The sequence below is a fragment of the Monodelphis domestica genome, chromosome 5 (assembly GCF_027887165.1).
Source record: "Monodelphis domestica isolate mMonDom1 chromosome 5, mMonDom1.pri, whole genome shotgun sequence".
Lineage (NCBI taxonomy): Eukaryota > Metazoa > Chordata > Mammalia > Didelphimorphia > Didelphidae > Monodelphis > Monodelphis domestica.
Window position 1 is genome coordinate 301,085,923 of NC_077231.1, and position 22,123 is coordinate 301,108,045.

Genomic DNA, 22,123 nt, shown 5'->3' on the forward strand with positions numbered 1-22,123 from the left:
CGAAATGGCGCTAGAGCGATGGTTGATTCCGTAACATGAGGGGCTCGTCCGGAACCTAAGACTGTGGAAGGGTAACTTCGCTCCAGTTTTTGTCTTAGTACAAAGAGACTAATTCCGTAGGAGATTGCTTTATCTCCAGGTTTTTGTTTTTCCAAGCATAGAGTTTAGAAGACAGTGGTAACAGGTTTGGGTTTTTTAAAGTATTTTGATTTATGACACATTATCTCATTCTCTATATTTAAGAACAATAATCAGGCAGCTGTCATGTAGGGTGCTTCTACGTGTGTAGAAATCAGTGGTTAGACCCCTGAAGAGGTCCTTCTGGCGCCCCTCATTTCCAGTATTTCTTGGAGTTTAAATTCATTCATCTTCAATATTTGCCTTTGCATGCCAGCGGCTGCCTAAAGGTCTTTACTGTTTGTTTTTGGCTTGCTTTTGGGCCTGACCTGTGAGTCCTGAAGAAGACGTTCTGGCCTCTAATCACAGAAGCGTTTCTGGCCTGTGTGTAGCGAAGGCAGAAGAACTTTAAACTGGAGTTGTTGCTGGATCCTGTTTGAGAGACGAGTTGGCATGATTAGCAGCCTCACCCTTGATATAGGAGGGTGCACTAATGTGTGATGCGGTAGGAAGGAAAGATCCTAATTAAAACCTTGTTGCTAAACAAGTGACAAAGACCTTACAAACAGCTCGAGGCTTTGGGCCAGTCACAGGGATTCCTAAAGAGTGAGAAAATATAGAGAATCTGCCTCGATTTTGTTTAGGACACAAAACTGGGCTGCCAGGCCTCGCTGCTGGGCCACACGAAGGCAGGCTGTCGGAAGTTTAACAAGATTTTGTAAGATTTCCATTTGGATCAAGCAGGGAATGTGTCATTTTGGTTAATACTTTACATGAGGGAAAAGGTAGTTTCCTATATCATTTAAGAGTAAATACCAAGATCCTGTGTTGGTTCTGGGAGCCCAATGTTTGATTGGTTGTCAAAGTAGAGCCTCTGAAAACCTGGGATAAGCGCAGGTACGAGTGATGCCCTCCTGCTTCCTCCCTGCCTCACCTTCATGTCCATCGTCCATCCTCAATGCTCCATGTTCCTGCTGTACCTCTCAGTGGCCATTGATTTCTTGGTCAGAGTTTAGCTCAGGTGCAACCACTTCCCTACACCTTCCTTTCCATATCCCCCAAGTGAAAGAGAGCTCCTCCTTCTCTCTTGGCTTGTAGCCCCACCTTGGGGCTCCCCTTTGGGGCTCCTTGGCTTTATCCCATTCTATTTTGTGTTATACTTACTTGGGTACAGGTTGTTCTGCTGTGTTACACACACGCGCATGCACACACAGATTATTTCTGTCTCTGTTTCTTTCTCTCTCTCCCCTCTCTCTCTCTCCACTCTCATAAACCCCATTACATTCTATGCTCCTTGAGGCTAGGGACTGGCTGTGTTTTTAAATCATCATTAACTCCAGTTCCTAGTGTAGAACCTTGTGTATCCCAGAGACTGATGTATCCCCAAAAACTCTGCCCTAAGCCCTTGTCTCTATTTCTCTAACCTGGAGGATCTTAACCATTTTTGTATCCCAGACTCCTTTGGATTCTTCCTCAGAATGAATGTCTTTAAGTAATCCACTAAAATATATACCATTACACAGGAAACCAATTAATTTAAAATAAAGATGTAATTTTTTTCCTATCCAAGTTCTGTGGATCCATCTCCTTTCAATGTAATTTCTTTCCTGAGCTCAATCTTGTATGTCAGTCAACAGATATTCCATGCCAAGCACTGGGTTAAGTACTGGAGATAGAAAGACATGAAAACCCAGTCTTTGACCTCAAGGAATTTCCATTCTCCTCAAGTGCAGGTCTGACTGGCACTCCTACTTACTGGACTCCCCTGACTCCTTGTCACCTCCAGGACCAAATAGAACATCTTCTTCTGGGCATTTGAAGCTCCAAATAATCTGGTTCTTTCCACGCTTCCTAGTTTACTTCCTTCCATGTATTCTAAAATCTAGCTACATTGACCTGTCTGTACTCTTTCACCTGAGAGTCTGTGCATTTTCACAGGTGATCGCCCTGCCTGGAATGCGCTCTCATTTCACCACAGACTCCTAGATTCTCTGGCTTCCTTGAGGCCCAGATCAAGACCCACTTCCTGCAAGAGGTGGTGGCGTGTCTCTGTGAACTGCCTCTCCCCGTCCCCTGCTGGTCTTTCCCTCTAAGATTATCTTCCATTTGTGCATGCTGTCTTTCCCATTCAAACGTGAGCTCATGGAGATCAGGGACTCTTTTCTTGCCTTTCTGTTCATCCCTCATATTTAGCCTAGTATCTAGCATTTGGTAAGTGCTTGCCAAATTACTGATCCAAAGATGGTGCTTCTTCCCATGCCCTACCAACGGGACCACCATGGTCATGGTGGTTTATTTAGTATATAGATTTGTATGTTGTGGTGTATCCATGTACTAGCTATTTCATGTTGTAATTTGTTCTGGCAAATCCCACCTAGATTTGAGCCTCAGTTTTAGTTCACTTTTAAACATATTTCTGCCTTCTGTTAATGATACTTACAGATAAATATGAAAAGAATCCTCACAGTTTGTGGGTTTTCTATAGTATGTAGAATACCTGAAAGTTCCTTCAGAGAACAGTATGATATAGTCTTAGCTTATGGAGTCTGAATAGTAGGGAGAAACAAACAAGAGAAAGCTTTTAAAGTATGCTTCAAGAATGGGTAGGATTTGGTGGAAAGTAGTAGTTGGGAGGGACCTTGTGGGCACTTAGAACAAATCCTCAAAGGTAGAGAAGCAAGAAACATAATAAAACAGAAGACCTAGAACTTGTGTCTCTGTTAACACTGCATTCTTGAAGATGTGGCCATGAGGTGGTGGGTTTATTTTTCAGCATATATTACATATATACACTGACCAGGCCTTTTCAGTCAGTGACTAGAAGAAGGTTCCTCTCCTCCCAGTTGAAATTCTACCTCTACCTTCAATTCTAAGCTCAGAATGCTACCATTTCTATGAAGTTCTTCCTGATCTTCTTTTAAATCAAAAATGAGTTGTCTTCTGAGGTATCACCTCACACCTAGCAGATTGGCTAACATGACAGCAAAGGAAAGTAATGAATGCTGGAGGGGATGTGGCAAAGTTGGGACATTAATGCATTGCTGGTGGAGTTGTGAATTGATCCAACCATTCTGGAGGGCAATTTGGAACTATGCCCAAAGGGCACTAAGAGATTGTCTGCCCTTTGATCCAGCACTGCTGGGTTTGTACCCCAAAGAGATAATAAGGAAAAATACATGCACAAGAATATTCATAGCTGCACTCTTTGTGGTGACAAAAAATTGGAAAGTGAGGGGTGTCCTTCAATTGGGGAATGGCTGAACAAACTATGTGTATGTTGGTGATGGAATACTATTGTGCTAAAAGGAATAATAAAGTGGAGGAATTCCATGGAGACTGGAACGACCTCCAGGAAGTGATGCAAAGTGAGAGGAGCAGAACCAGGAGAATATTGTACACAGAGACTGATACACTGTGGTACAATCAAATGTAATGGACTCCTTCATTAGTGGCAATGCAGTGATCCTAAACAACTCAGTGGGATCTATGAGAAAGAACACTGACCACATTCAGAGGAAAAACTGTGGGAGTAGAAACACAGAAAGAAAAACAACTGCATGATCACATGTGTCGAGGGGGATATGGTTGGGGATATAGACTCTAAAGGATCACCCTAGTGCAAACATCAACAGCATGGAAATAGGATTTGATCAAGGACATATGTAAAAAAAAAACCCAGTGAAATTGTGTGTCAGCTATGGGAAGGGATGGGTGAGGGAAGGGAAAAAATATGATTCTTGTAACCAAGGAATAATGTTTTAAACTGACTAAATAATTTTTTAAAAAAATGAGTTGTCTTCTTTTCCATAATACTTTGTTTAAAATTCCCTCGACACTAAATTTCCATTCGATATTATAGTTGTTTTCTATCTTACCTAAATTATTAGAATATTAGTTCCTTTAGAGCAGTGATGGTGGACCTTTTAGAGGGGTGGGTGATATGAGAAATGTCTACAGGTGCCCATGGAGAGGGGGAAGGGAACAGGCTGGCTCTGTGTCACTCTGGCTTTCTAGTAATTAACTCTGGTGAACTCTGTGCTGGGGTGATGGTGTGCATTGCTAAATAGAGGGCTCTGCATGCCCCCTCTGGCACATGTGCCTTAGGTTCGCCACACAGCTTTAGAATATGAACTCCTATAGCACCTTAGAAATGTTGTCTTGAACACTCTTGATTGTTGAATACATTATTATTACAATTAAGTAAAAGTTATTTTATGGTAAGATGTTTTTTTTTGTTTATTGCATAATATTTTCCACATTTTCCATTTCAGACTTCACTAAATGCTGCAAAGACTCTGGCTTTCTTATGGTGGCAAAATGTCGGAGAGAAAATTCAGCATTAAAAGAATGCCTAACTGCACAGTAAGTAGCTGCACCGGTGTCTTATATTTGCTTCCTTATGTATAGTTCTCCCTCCAAAATACTGTGTCCAGAGAAGGAGTCAGGAGACCTCTGTTCAGGGGGACAAGTCATTTTTGTAAATCAACCAATCACCTTATTAAGGGCCTAGTGTGTAGCAAGTATGGGGCAGGGGGGTAGAGTTAAAATGACAAAAATGAAACAGTTTCTGTCCTTAAGGCATGTATATTCCTGTGGGGGAGGGAAAATACCCACATAACTAATACAGAATAAATTCAAAGTGGATGTCAGGTAATTTTCCAGGAGCCAGGGGAGGTTACTAGGAGCTAGGGGGATCTTATGTAGGATGTGTAAGTAGATTAGGATATGGACATGAGAGATGTCACGGACTCTAAATCAGTAAGACTTAGCAATTGATATAATGTGGAAGGAGAAGGGAGAAGGAAGAGTCAAGAATGATACTCATGGTTCGGAATTTGGTTGACTAGAAGGCAAAAACATAAGATGTGTTTTTATTTGGACATGCTAAATTTGAGATGCTTTTGGGGCATCTAGGAAGAGAGATGATCAATAGAATGTTGATAATGCAGAACCAGGAAAAAGATTAGGGTTGGAAATGATAATTGGATCTGTGATAACTGATGATCTCACTAAGGGAAAGAGCATAGAAAAAAACAGAAGAGGTCATAGGACAGAACCTTTAAGGGTATCCAGACTTGATGGGTGAGATCCAGTAAAGGGGAGCAAGAATCAATAATTAGACATATATGAGGAGAACCAAGAGATCATTAGGATGGTCAAGCTACAGAGATCTTGTAAGATGAAACCTGAAAGGGCTTGATGTAACAGTGAAGATACTATTAGAGGGCACACTTTTTTTTTAATAGAAAAAGGATTTAATTGACATGAAACAAGTATTAAGAAATTAAATCAAGTAGTAATATATTCTGTGAAGGCATATTATTTGACAAAAACGGGAAAGTAGTCTGGCAGAAATGAGAAAAGAATAACCCATATCATATATAGCAGATGAGGTACAAAAAAGATATATGGTTTACAGGACCCAAACAAGTGATGGAGAGGAGCATAGAAGATAAAACAGATAATTTAATATAAATTAACATAATTAAACATAAAATTTTAAGTGTTTTGCACAATTAAAACGAATGTAGTTAAAATGAGAGGGGAAACAGGTAAGTTGGGGGGAAAAAAGCTTTGCAGAAAGTTTCTCTGATAAAACTCTTATGTACATGTTTGTAAAGAACAGATTCATAATATTTTAACCTAATAGATAAATAGCCAAAGCATGTGAACAGGCAGTTTTCTAGGAAAGAAATCTAGGCTGTTGGCAAACACATTAAAATGGTTCAAATCACTAATTAGAGAATAGAAAAATTAAAATTCTTCTGAGATTCCACCTAATACTCAGTTGATTGGCCAAGATAAATAAGGAGAATGATAAATGTTCATAGGAAAACAGACATACCAATATACTGTTGACGGAGCCGGGAAGTAATACAGCTATTCTGGAAAGCAGCTTGGAACTATGGAGAAGCAGTCACCAAACTCTGCCTGCCCTTTGACTCTGCATTACCACTTTGGTGCTTATACATAACCAAAGAAATCAAAGAAATCGGAAATGAAGCCCTATGTTGAAAAATACTTTTTGCAGAATTTTTTGTAATAGGAAAGAACAGAAACTAAGATGATGTCTAACTATTGAGGAATAGCGAAGTAAACAGTGGAAGGTGAATGTAATGTAAAATTTTTATACTGTAAGAAACTTCCAAATAGAAGATTTCAAAGAAATTGGGGAAGACTGAACTATATGAACTGATACAGAGTGCAGAGAGCAGAAACAGTTAAAAAATAACTACAGTAATATAAAGAAAAATAACTTGAAAGACTTAAGAACTTTGAACAATGCAGTGACTAACCATGATTCTTGGCAGACTCCGGATGAAGCATGCTACTCCATTCTTGAATAAGAGCTGGCAGAAGACGCCTGAGGCAGAATGAGCCATACAGTTTTAGACATGACCCAGATGGGAGTTTGTTTTGTTGGGCTCTGCATAGTTACAAGGACTTTGTTTTTCTTTTCCAGCATGGAGTGGATGGGAGAGCAGGGGGAAGTGGGATAGCAGAAAAGAAAATAACTTAATATATGATTAAAAATAAAATCATAGTCTTTTTTCCCCCTGTTATATGTATGAAAATACCCATTTTATTTGTCTGAAGTAGGTGCTCTACTATTACTGGTGGTGCTACTACTACTAATTATGATGAAAATTTACTGTATTCCATTTTAAAAGTCTTCATACTAATTTCTTTTCCTTCTTATAGCTATAAAAACCCAGATTTTTATGAAGAATGCAAAATGGAGTATTTGAAGGAAAGAGAAGAATTCAGAAAAACTGGAATTCCTACTAAGAACAGGTTACAGAAGCTTCCTACAAGTATTTAGCAAAATAGTTAATTATGAATGGTTTTGACCCTAATTCTAGTGGCAAGAAGTCAGTATCTTTGATTTGTTCTTTAATATCATGGAAGAATTTATTTCTGTTGGTTGAAATAAATATCTTTTATTAAATTTTTATATCCTTTAAAGTTTTAATTTATTGGTTAGAGGATGCATGACTAGCAGAAGGAATGTTTTTATGGAGAAGATGGATATACTCTATTTTCCTCCAGACTGTAGACTTAAACTGCTGGTTTCTAACCTACTTTTCCACAGTTTTACACTGCTTCCCTTGTGTTATACTATATTTTTAAGCACTTTGTATCCTTGAATCATTTTATAAATGAATGGATGTATTTGTTTCATTCCACTGATAATAAAATTTGAGAGCTTATTTTTGTGTTCGCTCCATTCTCTTGCCTATTATAGTGTGGTGTACACATAGTAGATTTCTATAAATGTTTAATAAGTGTAAGTACCATTTAATTTAGGAGAGTGGCAAGAAACTCTAGAATTAGTCACTTAGTCACGCTTGTAGTTTGGGTGGTAGGTTAGGAACTTCGGTCACAATCTCCAACAGAGGAGTCATCTTTAGTGTTAGTGGTAAAATTTATGGTTGTACTGAATATATTTTGAGTTGGTCACCAGGGATTTAATTACTAAAACCAATGACTTACTCAGGTCAGAATGGACTTTTATAGTAGTTTATTTACAATAGAGGGAAGAAATTAAGAAAATGAGAGAGAGAAAGATAGCTGCTCTGGCCTGGTCTGAACCAGGCAGGAATTCAGAGACCCCAGCCAAGGAGAGGGTGCCCAGAGGACTAAATTTAACACGGCTTCCAGCCAAAAGGCCTCCTCCAAGATAGAGGGGCCTCTCCAGAGGCTGATGCCTCCTGAAAGCCAAGGGAAAAGGAGTTCCAAGATGATGGGCCTCTCCAGAGGCTGGTGCCTCCAGAAAAGCCAAAGAAAGGGAGTCAACCTTTTCACTCACCACATGGCAGTCCAAGGCTGAGGTCTCAGGACTGAGCTCCTCCACAGTCAAGTTCCAGGGCAAAGACCTCCTCACAGGAAGTGACCATGAAATATATAGGCAGTTCTTTGTGTCACTTCCTATGTCTTACATGTACCAATGTTGGCTTAAACTTGGATTTTGACTGCCGAGAGGGGGAAGTCAGTTGTTTCTGATTTGTTACTTGCTAGCACATGTGGGTCATAGACTATAGACATAGACATAGACATAGACTATCCTCCCCAACACTTAATCCTTAAGTGGGGAGTATATACCTTCCTGGTGGCTAAAATTCTAAAGAATAAATAGGGTGGAGTAAATTTCAATTTCACAATCCTCCCTGATATATGATTGGGAGACTAGTCTCCCCAATTCATCACTTAACAATCATCTTGTACCTCTAAAATCTTCTAACTACAGGTGCCCACAAAATTTCGCCTTCTAAGAGGAAAACTACAATAGTTAGAGATAAGAGAGAAATAGGAGAGGAAGCAAAACCAATGTTTTGCTGAGCGCATTGATAAAAACCAATTAGGGAGCAGTCCCCTTTTGGCATAAGAGTATATATTCAAAATAAATGTTCATTCAACCTTCAGTTCAATCAACTACACTCCAAAGTTCATTCTGGATCTTCTTGATGTAGTGTAGGTTTTGCAGGCATCTTTCTGCAAACAGTTCATTCTCTGGATTTTAGGAGTTAGCAAACTTCTTTCCTTGAAGATTTTTTCTCGAACAAAATTTTTAATCTTGGATTTTTATGAAAATACAGTCCCCCCTGAAGAGGGTGTTGAAAAACACCCAGTTCAACTCAGGATGCATGGTTGAGTTATGGGGTGTATGTTTCAATTATCAAAAGAAAAAAAAACATAAAAGAAAAACAAATGGAAGAAAAATTAAACTTTTGAGAGAAAGAAAAACATTCAAAGTCAGAATGAAAATATCAGAAATCTGTGTACATAAAATTTTGAGTAAACAAGAATAAATTCATAATAGGCCCTTGTATTAAGGTCCAATTAAAGTAATTTCTATGTAGGATAAAATGCCATAATATTTCACCTACCCATTTGCAGCCAAGACTACAGGAAGTTGCCATACTGTAAGAGAGAAAAAAGGACTAGATTTTTGTGTGATAGGGAAGTGTCATTCATTGGTCTGATTTTTCCTTCACTGTGAATCTTAAAATTTCTCAGACTCGTGAATCTGGCAACCACTCTTTTTTCTGTAACAACTCTCAGGGATAGGGGGAGCCAGGATGATAGCCAAACTTTGGTACTTGTCTGTGAGTATTTCACAAAGAGTGTGGTAGAAGTGTCCTATGTCTTAACATATGTCAACTGTCACAACCTTGAGTCTTACGCCAGGTTCAAGTCCTTTCATATTGGCTTAGAAGTTCATCAATCCTACCTGGATTGGTTTGGTCCTTTTTGACCTTGTGTTCCTTGGCACTGTGTAATGGCTGTTTTTGTATTCCCTTCTCCTGGAATCAGACACGATCATTAATCACAATCCCCTAACATGTATCAATAAATGGCAGGTTTCCATAGTCTGAAGTTTTGGGGTATGCAGCAAATATATATATATATATATATAATGAGAGAGAAAAAGAGGATAGCTGCTCCGGTCTGGTCTGAACCAGGCAAGAATTCAGAGGCCCCAACCAAGGATATATATATATATATATATATATATATTGACATATTACTGCAGAATAAAAAAAATTAATATTGATTGTATGTACTTTAAATACAAGAAATGAGAAAAAGGGAAAAAAAGATATTTTAATTAAAATAAAAGAAAGGCAATAATAAAATAAAAAATTCAGGAATTCAATGTGTTCCCCAAAACAGTATCCACTTGTCTATGAACTATTATGTCCAATGCATGTGATAGGATACAGTCAATCAGTTTCAGTAGAAGATGCTCTCTTTACTTGTGAGCAATGAATTCAAGAATCCTTCTTTCCAATTTTTATAGATGTTGAAGTGGTTAGAAATATTTGGAATGGCCCTTCTCAGGAAGGGTAAGTTTCTTCAGTGCACTGGAAGTTCTATATATACACCTTGTCTCCTGGGTTCAGGTCATGAAGTGAAAAGTCTAGTGGTCTGGCTTGTACTGTAGCACTGAATTCATGGATTTCACACAGTTTGTGCTGTAATTCCTATATATAGGAAGCAATAGAAATATCCCCCCCCCCCCCTTCCCTAATAGTGATGTGTATGCAGGGGAAAAAGGCTTAGGCTGTATAAGGGGATGTCAAAAAAGCATCTTAAATGGTGAGATGTGTAGATCTTCCATGAGTCTGCTTCTAAGATAAAATAGGACTAGAGGGAGAATTTCAGATCATTTTAAATGCATATCAGTGCATAATTTGCCAATCATAATTTTAAATTCTCAGTTCATTCTTTCAACTTGGCTTGAGCTCTGGGGATGATATGGTACATGAAATTTGGGAGTTATTCCCAAGCAAGAATATATCTGATTTTGGACAGAATCAGTAAAATGACTTCCTCTATCTGAATCATTACGTGCTGGCAGGCCAAAGCGAGGAATCTCTTTTAAAAGCACCTTGGCAACAAAAGCTATTGTGGCTCGGGCTATAGGAAATGTTTCTGGCCACCTGGTCAGTTGATCTACTATGACTAGACAAAATTTATAATGTCCAGCCTTTGCCATTGTTATGAAATCTATCTACAGGTGCTCAAAAGGTGTTTAAGGTAGAGGATGCCCACCAAAGGCTTTGCCACGAAAGGCATGTTGGTTATATGTTTGGCAGGTAGAGCAGGCTGTACACACTGTAGAAGCTAATAGTAGTTATACCAGGGGCTCTCCATAGTCTTTTAACAGTCTATGATTCCCTGGGTACCAAAGTGACCATTTTTTATGAACAGATTGGTAAATTTGATGATAGAAACTTTTAGGGGGCAGGGGTTTTCTGTTAGATGATACCCATACTCCATTAATCTGTTTTGCGTTGAATTGTTGCTTCCATTTTCCCACTTCCTTTTCATTATAGGAAAGTGATAAATTTAAGTCATCAGTGGTTGTTAAAGTTAACATTAATTTAGGCCCTTCTATGGCCGCTAGCTTTGCAGCAATATCAGCCTGGTCATTTCCCCTAGAGACAGGATCAGTGCCACCTGTATGGGCAGAGCAATGAACTATAGCTAGGGCTTTGGGCAACTTTGGGACTTTGGGAGAGCAGAAAGAACTTCATTAATAATTTCTGCATTAGCTATAGATTTTCTAGCTGAGGTTAAAAATCCTCTCTGGAGTTATACCCATTAAATGACAAATGCCAAACACATATCTAGAATCTGTATAAATTGTTGCCTTTTTATCTTTGGCAATTATACAGTCATGTTTTAGGGCTATAAGTTCTGCACCTTAAGCACTTATATTTGAGGGCAGTGAAGCTGACCATTCAGTGGCAAATTCTGTGACCACCGCAGCTCCAGTGTAGCGTATGCCATCCCTTATAAAGGAAGAACCATCAGTAAATAAGAGTAGATCTGGGTTGTCAAAGGGGGTGTCTAAGATATTATCTCAAGGCTTTTCAGCCATCTCAAGGCTTTTCAGCCATGGACACTAGTGTTTCACAACCGAGTTACTGTTCTGAAATTGGTAAATCTGGAAGCAAGGTGACAGGGTTAAGAGTTGCACAGTGTTTTAAAGTGATGTTTTCATTGTTTAACAAGGTTATTACATACCTTGTAATTCGTTGATCAGAAAATGCCCATGTTCTATGCCTTAGCAACAATGCTTCTACCTCATGTGGGCACATAATTGTTAATGGGCATCCCAATAGTAGATCAACAGTTTTTGTTACCAGTAAAGCTGTGGCAGCTATGCCTCTAAGACATGGGGATGCTCCTGAAGCTACTGGGTCCAGCTGTGCCGAATAATAAGCAACTGGGCACTAAGAAGGTCCCAAAGTTTGAGTTAAAACACCTTAAACTATCCCTCTCTGCTCATGGGCATACAAAGTAAATGGCTTGTTGTAATCTGGGATGCCTAGAGCAGGGGCAGACAGGATAGCCTGTTTTAGATTTGACAGAGCTGACAGGTGTTCTGGCTCTAATTTAAGTGGTTCAGGGACTGAATCTCTTGTTACTACTATAAGGGGCTTAGTAATTTCCTCATAGCAAGGGATCCACTGTCTACAAAACCCTGTTGCTCCTAAAATTGCTCTTTACTGTTTCTTAGTGGTAGGAGCACTCAATTTTTGAATATTTTCAATGAGCTTGGGAGAACTACACCAGCAGTCAAAATGAACCCCAAATATTTTGCTTTGGGGAGATACCACTGAACCTTTTCCTTCGAGATCTTATGCACTCTTTTATGCAGTTCCAAAAGATGTGTACTATCTTCTTGACATGCTGTGGCATTTGGTGATGCCAAGAACAAATCATTTATGTATTTGATTAATTCACTGTTTTTAAATTTTATATTATCTGTGTCTTGGCTCAAAATTTGTGCAAATAAACTGGGGCTTTCCACATACCCCTAAGGCTCCCAGGTCCCCTGGGAGCCCTTCCAGGTGATAGCAAAGATAAGCCTGGAATCCTCATGTATAGGTATAGAAAAGAAAGCTGAGCACAAGTCCACTACTGTAAAGTATGTAGCTGTACTAGGAATAGAAGAAATGATAGTATTTATGTTGGAAACTACAAGGTGTCTCTTTAAATCCAGCTCTCAAATCCTATACGAATCTATAGATATGCTTGCCATCGGGCCCCAATTTTGGATTTTTAATGGGCAGGATGGGCATATTGTATTCAGATTTAAAGGGAATTATGATGCCCTGGTTGATTAATGAGTTTATTACTGGGGTAAATGCCTTCAATTGCCTCCTTTGAAAAAGAGTACTGAGGAATGGAAGGAGGTGGGCTAGATTGAGTTTTAATCTGCACAGGAACAGCTGATTTAAGTAAGCCTATATTGGAAGAAGATGTGGCCCAAAGAATCCCTGGTATATCAGTAGGTATTTCAAAGGTGGCAGGCTCTTTCACTTCCTGGCTGAGAGAGAAGTACAGGGAGTAAATTTAAAGATTCCTCAGATACTTCCAATGATGTAGAGCCATCTGGAGCACAAATTATTGTGGCCATTAGTTTGCATAGTAGATCCCAGCAAATTTGTGGGGGATCCAGGCATTAAAAGAAAAGAATGTTCAAAGGTTAGGGGTCCCATGCATACCATGCCAGGAGAAAGTTTTGGGACCTTTACAGGTGTTCCTGATGCACCGATTATATTTAGAGCGCCAATGACACTCTTAACTGCTAACCTTTTTTATAAAGCTGACTTTTCAATGCTCCCACTTTAGCACCCCAATCTCTCCTCAGCTCCTAATGTCTTGTTTCCCCCATTCCATTGAAATGACATACTCAAACCCAAAAGCCTTTTTCTAGTCATCCTGTAGCATGTTCATTTTCACCACTCCGTCTAGATACTTCCTCTTCTCTTGGCATCTGAGAGAATAGCTCATAGTTATATGGCATTTTGAAGTTTACCAGTCATTTTACAGTGTTGAATTATATCTTCACAACCATCTGTGAGGGAGGTGGTACAAGTATCATCTTCCATCTCCTTACAACAGTGAGAGCCTTGCCCATGGGCTCCATGAGCATAATGCTGCAAAAATCCAATTGTGTATCTCTTTGGGGATACACTCACTATAAATGAGAGCAGACAAGAAGAGGGATTACAGAGGAATGGCTCAATTTCTCTTTGGAGAGGCCAATATAACAAATATTGGAATACAATAAAAAATATTTTTAAAAAGTAAGGCACAGGCAGGGATGGCAGGTGAGATTGAGGGGGGGGGTTGGGATAATGTCTAGGAAGGATCATAAAAGAAAGAACTTCTTGATCTTGAAGAGACGATTAAAGGATGAAAAAAAATATTTGGAAACCAAGAGTGTTCATTAGTTGGGGTTGAGGCTGAACAAAATGGCATATGAAAGAAATGGAAAATTATGGTGTAAGATTGTGACAGAAGAATGAATGCAAGATAACTTAAGAGACTCTAGGAAGTAGGAACTGATGATGGAACTAAGAGAGTGGAATCTGGAGAAAAAGCTTTACAATTCAACCCTTTGTAAAGGAAAATGATGAGAAAAGAACTTTTCAGAGCAGTGAGCAGTCACATTTCCTAAGCATGTGGACTGAAGTGCATTATCCACATTCTACAGAAAAGTGGACTCGAGGGGCAGAGGCAGACATGCATTTGGGGATGTGGCCCTGGTGGGAATTCATTTTGCTTGATTTTTCTCACATGTTACAAAGCTTTGCATTTTTGTTGTTTTAGTGGGAGAGAAGGTTTTGGAGTAGTGATGGTAATGTCCAAAAATGAAAAGAGGAAGGCCACTGCAATAGTATCCAAAGAAAAGGCAGGGAAGAAAGGAGAATAGAAAAGCAGCAGAGTTCAGAAATTGTGCTGAATTCATGATGCATATTTTAAAAAATCAAGTGGCACAGATCCAAGATTCATAGTTTTGTTATATGATCTTTTTGTAAAACTTTTGTATATGGAAATGCTTATGGGTGAGAGAATATTTAGGAGGAAATAGAATAAGGACATTTAAAAATACAGGAAACAAGACAGGTCAAAAACCTGTAAATTATACAGAAGCCTTCTGCTTTGTATCATAAATTCTTTTTATTAAGAAAGGTCAAGAGGGATTGTATATGACGAACAATAGAGAACATCACAAGAATGCAGTGTATTATGATTTTAGCAGATAAGGACATCACTTCAAACCACTGGGTCATTCATCCACACCCTGATTTGTTAGAGCAAAGGTAAAAACAATACCAAAGTAGAATAAGAATAAAAACGAGAAGATAAAGCATGCCATTGAGGCAACTACAGCCTGACCTACTTCAATAAGCTGGTGACACCAAAACACAGGAAATAGATTAAAGAGCTGGCATTGACATGAACTAACACTATTTCCCAGGGAAGTTCAACCAAAGTAAGTCCGTTATCAAAATAAGAACAAAAGAATCTAGAGGTTGCTTCTGCCACAAAGTGTTGAATGGAGGCCAAGGGCAACAAGAGTTTAGGATATCAATTCATTTGTCAAATCTTGCAGAGGAAAATGGTGGAAGAATGAATAATGTTCCCAAATAAAACAGCAATAAACAGTGCAAGGGAAAACAGCCTTAAAGACAGGTTGTTTCAAGAACCAAATAAGCCAATCTTGAGATGAAAAATGGCAAAGATCTGCAAAGGTTGATTTGTATCTCAAATTCTTCACTGTGAAGTTCAATTGTAGCCACCACATTTGCATTCTAGCTCCGTAGTTAGACAGTTACTATGGAATGTAATGGAAGATGTACTGAAGGACATAAGATGTGAAGTGTAACCAGACAGGACAAGGAGATACAAGAAAGGTACATGCTGAGGAAGACCCAAATTTGAGAGTACTGAGGGATCAATTTAAGATGGGAGCATGCCAACGACTGGAGAAAATTTCAGATTCTATTATTTAAAAAAACGACTGAATATAAAACACTGTCAACCCCTGTGCCTATTTTTTCATTTCTGCAAAATTTCTGAGAATAATTATACTTGCATTAAGAGCATCCTTGGTGAAGGTTTAACTTTTTTAAAATCTTTTTTCATAGAGACTAGCTTTTTTATTTAAAAATTATGAGTATCTTTATTTTTCCATATCCCTTCCAACATTTATTTTCCTTTTTAACATTTTTGCCAATCTGATAAGTGTAAGATACCTCAGAGTTTATTTGATTTGCATGTCTCTAATTTGGTGAAAGTTTTCGATGGAAATAGGCAGGCTTTCAAAATTGGCATTCTATGAGATCACACTTTCAGGTACAAGATTCCGCTACACCTGCTTTTTGTTGACTTTTTGTGCTGATTACATCAAGTTCCTGAACACTGCGGACCCTTCTAAAAGTTTTGTTTCATCAAGTTTGGCCACTGCTTATGGGAAAAACCAAGCAGATGAAGTTTAAGGATCAGGTGCTTTGTGAGCTCCCCGGAAATGCTCTCAGGAGCAAGTAGGATTGCCCAGAGGCAGTCGGCTGATTGGAGCTGCAGGAGAAACTTTGAGGATGAAACAATGCACAGTTGCAAAATTCAGTGTACTTGGTCACTGGCAGATCTTGGCTCTGAATGATCCCTGGCTGGGAGCATTCGCTCCATCTCTGAGCTTTCCCCATCCAGCAGCAGGTTTGTGATCCTGCTGATGCAGGTGCTTCCTCCAAAGGTGTACTAAGTGGTGTCCAACTCCAATGGAAACGAAACAGGGTTTAGCATACTTGAGGATCCCCGCGGACTGCACGCTGACATAGAAAACCACCCACGAGCATGATGTACCTTTGATTCTATTTTTACTTATTTTTATGTCAAATATTTCCTGATTAACATTTTAATCTGGCCTGAGGCATATTTGATATTTCTGATGTGGATCACTAGAGTATGGGCAGCCCCTCTGAGTGACTGATATTGCCTGGATACCCCTTGAGCCATTAGTTATTCCCCATTTACTACGACGAGCTCGATTCAACACTCTGATTAGACAACTCTCTTCTGATGCTCTTTATGCAACTCCTGCCCACATCTTTGTTGCCATCATATTGGCAATCATAGGTAGATAAAGGCTCTCCTGTCACACCTGTGGAGCAGCACGGCTCAAACGCAACCCGAATGCATGGAACTTAATCTGACCAGTTTCCCCGACTCCCCCCTGGACCCCTCAGTCCCGAGTGCTTGGGCATTGCTCTTCTCCTTCACTCGGGTATTCGTCTGAGGAGGTGTCATCCTATTAACATTATTGCTGCCATTATGAGCCTGGAATCCAATGTTTGCAGAATCTCTCCCAGAACTTTTAACAGTTTTCTGCACAGAGTACTTAATCATTGGAGAAGCCAAACCTAGATCAGATCTTCTCATGCCAAATCCAATGTTTCCATTAGGCTGCCATGGAAATCAGTGGAAAAACAGGGGTTTTCCTTAAACAAGTTTACTATTCATATCACCAGAACATCATTCGTACTGCTACTGTACACCTGATTAGCCTTCAGAACAAAGAAATCTTATTTTGTACGCGGAGGCCACTAGACTTCCGCCCTTAGAGGAGTCACTTGAAAAACGACTTTTTAGACATGCCTAAAGGTATCACTGTCTATAGAGCATTCTGTATGGTTTGATAACGTTTGCTTCTGTTGAATGCTATTGTAACCTTCAAGATCACCAGCTGCTGGAGTATGGAGACTGTTTTATTTGCCTTTAAATCCCTCTCAGGAATTAGCAGTGACTTCAAATTGAAATTTGAGTTCAAGTGTATGACATACATGCTAGTAGAGGAAAGCAGAGGAACGTGTTCTTGGGTTCCGAAACCCACATGATCAAATAGACCAAGTGTAGAGAGGGATGGACACAGCCCCGGAAAGGGAACACAAAGTGTTTCACATCCAGTCATATTTCAAACAAAAATAATTTATTTCGATCAAACAATATGATTTCATCTTTGTATTGTTCAGAATGTTCTTCAAACCAGTCTCTCTCCCAATTGACTACTTTTAAAAAGAAAAAGAAGAGACTTAATTTTGGTTAAGGAAAAGCAACACCAGTAAGCTACATTAGAGATCAGATATAATAGACAGTCTATGCAGCCACATGAGAAATAGTTTCTGCCACTTTGTTATTACACAGGTAGTTGGTTCTATCAGCTAAAGCCTAGTGACTTGTATTTGTTTTATGCATATTGGGTTTGTTCTATTACTTTGCAAGAGATTGTACTCCCTTGAGTCAGCTGTGTTCATTGGTCAGAATAAATTCCAGCATCTGACACCATTTCCATTAATCACAGACAAGCCAGTATACGTGAGCAAGATAATAGAAAGATACAAACAATATCTGCTCTTGTTTATGTATGCTGTTCAGTAATACAGCAGGAGGCTTGAGGAATTCTTTTGAGTTTAAAGAAAAAAACCCCACAAAATTGCCCAATCTCGAAAAGGGGGAAAAAGGCTAGAATTCTACATGGAACACTCAAGATCCCAAGGCAAAAAGGTGTCTACATGAGGAAGATGTCAGCATGGCAAAAGTTACAAGGAACGGATAGGATACACAATCCAAGTTACCTTCAAGCTTCCTGGAAGGCCAGCTGTTTCCTCCAGCCTTGTGAACTGACTTCAGCTTTCACTTGCCCCAAACTCTGGCAACCCCACAAAAATTCATTCAGTAATTTGGGATTCTTGACTCAATTTGAAATTTTCTCCATGAGGTTAATGTGTTGCCATTTAAAAATTAAACTGCTTTACCAAAGAAAAGGCAGCTAGTGTGGTCACTTGGGGACAATTTATTCCTTTTGCCAGTTACACACACATTTGAATACTCACATGCACCTCTTAACATACTGATATATCTGAAATTGTAAAACATTTTCTACCTGATTCCATCTATCACCCAATTAATAATATGTAGTTTTCCCACACACAAAAGAAGTTTTCCAATTATTTTGTCTTTTTTTTTTAATTTAAAAAAATCTTACTTTTAACTTGAATGCTTAAGGGAGCTATTGAACTCCATTGGTTCCAGTGACTGAGTGGTCTGGGTTATAAACAGAATTAAAATCACATAAAAGTAATGGTGAGCATTTGTGATCTTACCGATGTGAGTACAGGAGCACAGGCTATGTTTGGGATTCTTGTCTCTGGGTTTTTGTATTTAGAACTTGGGGATATTTTGGATGTGTACCATTTCTTAAATAATTTTATGGTTGAATTGTTTCAGTTTGATTTTCCCCTGGTCACTATCTATCCTGGTATCCATTGTACCCATACCAATTGCCTCAGTTGTACCTACTGCCATTTCTAAAACCGTTGTTGTACCAAAAGTAATTTCCTCTAAAGTTATTCCCATTTTGTCTAAACACTTGACCCCAACATCTGCAGTCCCTCATCAGGTGTCCTTTCTTCCCACACATGTAGCATGTAGGTTCCTGAGCACTGAATCGTCTTAGTGGTGTATATTCCCTAATTACAGCCAAGCCCGCATTTGTTTCACCTTTTCCCACCTTATTCAATTTGAATTTTAAACTTCTTATCTCTTTTGTTAGCTCTTCTATCAGCTCATTGTTTCCCTCATATCACATCTTTCCTTGTCTGCATTAGAAATATATGTCGCTACATGCCTTAATTCATCCAGTTCTATAGTGTTCCAGTGTGGGCACTGCATTTTGAAATAGTCCTTAACCACTGCACAGGTGTTTACAAATTGTCTCCTTAAATGGCATACATCCCTTCTTTTGTTATGTCCGGGTCTATATACCATTCTCCCATTTCTATAAGCCTGTCCATGAATGTAGAGGAGTTTCTCCACTCTCTTGCCTCAGTTTCTTGAATTTTGTCCAAGTCCCTGGCCTGTCTGAGCACTCCCTCATTGTTTTTAACATTGCCTGCCTTCCTAAGTAGTTTGTTGTGACCTTCCTCACTGTTCAAATTCCAAAATGGATCCTCAATTGGCCAGTCAGGGGTATTTCAATTTTGGTTTGTCTCCTGAATAATTTTCTCCTCTCTCTTAATTCTCACAGTAATAAGCACCATTGGGTTTAGACAACAATTTTAATTCTAAAAATTTGAACTCAAATGTTAGACCGAAATGGATTATCCATAGAAGTTATTCCATACTAATATTTTCACAATTTAGACATATTCATAAAAAGACCAATGGGAATTGAAATACATTTTATTAGTTGCTTGTTCCCTTAGTCTTTTTTAAAATGTAATTTACATGATTTGAACCCAAACTCCCATCAACCTTTCTACTCTTGTGAGTGAAACATATTTATGATTTAGACACCTTATAAATCTTGGTCCTATATTTCTGAACTCAAGCTCAAAAACTAGTTCTATCCCTTTTCTTTATCTGACACCTCATCAGGTGTCCTTTCTTCCCACACATGTAGCATGTAGGTTCCTGAGCACTGAATCGTCTTAGTGGTGTATATTCCCTAATTACAGCCAAGCCCGCATTTGTTTCACCTTTTCCCACCTTATTCAATTTGAATTTTAAACTTCTTATCTCTTAAGTCTACAGCCACTGTTATCAAAGGTAGAGTTGTCTTTTAAAAACACTAAAGGAATCTCTGTTGTTTATTAAGTAGTGCATGTGTCTATACTGAGCTAAAATAGAGCTGGTTAGCACAGCTATTTTACTCTATACTGAAAGAAACACCCTTATCTACATGATTGCAGGATCCTTTGTGCAAATTCAAGTGTTCTGGAAATTGAGGATGGTCACAGGACACCATGCCACAATGGAATCATCCAAATCTACTTTCAGTTCATTCACCAGGAAAGGTCCCTCCCGAAGCTGACAGCTCTTCCCAAGAGGCCATGACTGTCTTCTGAATTAGTTCTTGTAAAGGCAGTTTTGATTATGTTGATCCAGGTGCTGCAGGTTAGAGGATGATGTTTTACTTTTACCTTCCCCAAATACTGTCTCACTGGATTTTGGGGGGCTTGGGAATACCCACGAATTGTCTTCTAAAGAACTTCTGCCACAGGAATTCTGTTCCTGAAAGTTTGTGCCACCACTTGGAATGACTCTCTCGTTATCTGCCCATGACTGGAGACTGGCTCTCTCTAATAAAATCTTTGTATCTCCAGGCAAAGGGGAGCCCATGGGACTACAGAGAACTTTGCCATTTGGCGAAAGAGGAGCATGTCTTTTGTAGGTTGCAGTTAAAGATGTCAAATGTAATTTTGTACAGTCCTTCACGAGGTCTTCAACACACTGGACTGGAGCACAAGCTACAAAGGGAAGACAATTAGACATTAGCTGTGAGTCTAAAACCGGAAATCTGGTGAATGTGAGTGGCTAGGATGAATTTTAGAATGTTGTAACTTAGTCATGATTTTCAAGTATGAAACTGAAGAAGTTTTGGGTAAAGAATCTTGGAATTGTCTCAACACCACTCATAGAGTAAGCAGAGGGCCTGGACTGAGCAGGTCATTTAGCAGGAGCCAAGACTGTCAGTCTTCTGTTGTGAGATTGACAGAAATAGAACTCACAGAACACTCACTTTACAAGGTCATATGCCACTGTACAACAGTAGGTTTTACAAAATTTCATTCTAATAAAAACATTTGGAAATATTTGTTTAAATTATGAGCATGTTCCATGTTCCCTCTTTACATGCTTGTGGGTACTGGGATTCCCTTTAGATTACATATTTCCTGTGGAATTTGGTTTATACTATTCATGTGTTTAGAAGTTAAAACCTTCAAGTAGAATCAATGACCATAAATGCTGTGTGGGTCTATAAGAATTGAGTTTTGTTTTGCTTTCAGGGAAATTATCCCATGCTTCCGACATAGAATTTTAAGACGGTAACTACTATATGTGTGTATATTCAGGATTACAACAGAAACACCCCCCCCTAAAAACTTAGTCCAAAATAAATGGTAAAAAAGCTTAACTAATTTTAGAGTATAGGAACGTTCTGTACAAATTAGTAAAAATCTCTTTAAGAATATTTTTAAAAGAAATATCCATTATAATAAAATACTTGAAAACCAAAAGATACAATAAATCACTAAGTCCAAAAGGAAATATCATAGAGAAATTTACAATTAAGTGCTTTTCTAACAATAAAATATAAAATTCCTAGATTAGTCATCTCTGATTTCATTAAAAGTTCAAATTCATGTTCAAACTGTTATGAATTTAGAATTGGTGAAATATAGATTTCAGTTTTCCTGACCCTGGGATTGTCCTTAGCTGCCCCTATATAAAAAGTATTGTTGCATAAACAGATTTTATCAAGAGTCCTATTTTGCTTTTAGCTTTAAGTGTACTATACATTCTCTTCTTGTAATCTGTACAATGTTAGTTTTGACATTTCAAAATAATAAAATCGACTAGGATTTTATTTGTGTGGTTCTTTCCTCCACCAGCACAAATCATAATCCACCTGAAATTCAAAGAGATTTGAAAAGTTACTATGGCTGAAAAACACATTATTCCACAGCCAATACAATCCCAAACCTTTCTGCCCTCATTGAGCCTGTAAATAAAATCTCTCTAGCTTGGCAGCATCTGCCAGCACTCACCTTCAGGTGGTGGGAGCCTGTAAGAACCCAGATATTTCTGCACCACAATGAGGTATCTGAATAGGGCTTTGGTTAGTCTATGTTTCCAACTT

General features: G+C 38.7%; 2 protein-coding genes across 4 annotated transcripts in view; one reads left to right on the forward strand and one right to left on the reverse strand.

Annotated features, from left to right (window-relative positions):
* The window catches only part of CMC1 (C-X9-C motif containing 1), an 84,501-nt gene extending 77,173 nt beyond the window's left edge, over nt 1-7,328 (forward strand). For all 3 annotated transcript variants that reach the window (XM_007505310.3, XM_056800375.1, XM_056800376.1), the window contains 2 exons: nt 4,389-4,479; nt 6,820-7,328. In XM_007505310.3, the coding sequence (XP_007505372.2) occupies nt 4,389-4,479; nt 6,820-6,940 (212 nt within the window). In that variant the 3' untranslated portion in view covers nt 6,941-7,328. The remainder of the gene's footprint in view (nt 1-4,388; nt 4,480-6,819) is intronic.
* Nucleotides 7,329-17,393: 10,065 nt separating this feature from the next.
* Nucleotides 17,394-22,123, reverse strand: part of AZI2 (5-azacytidine induced 2) — a 53,450-nt gene continuing 48,720 nt past the window's right edge. Inside the window, exon 8 of the mRNA XM_001369908.4 lies at nt 17,394-20,729. Coding sequence (XP_001369945.1) covers nt 20,329-20,729 — 401 coding nt within the window. The 3' untranslated portion in view covers nt 17,394-20,328. The remainder of the gene's footprint in view (nt 20,730-22,123) is intronic.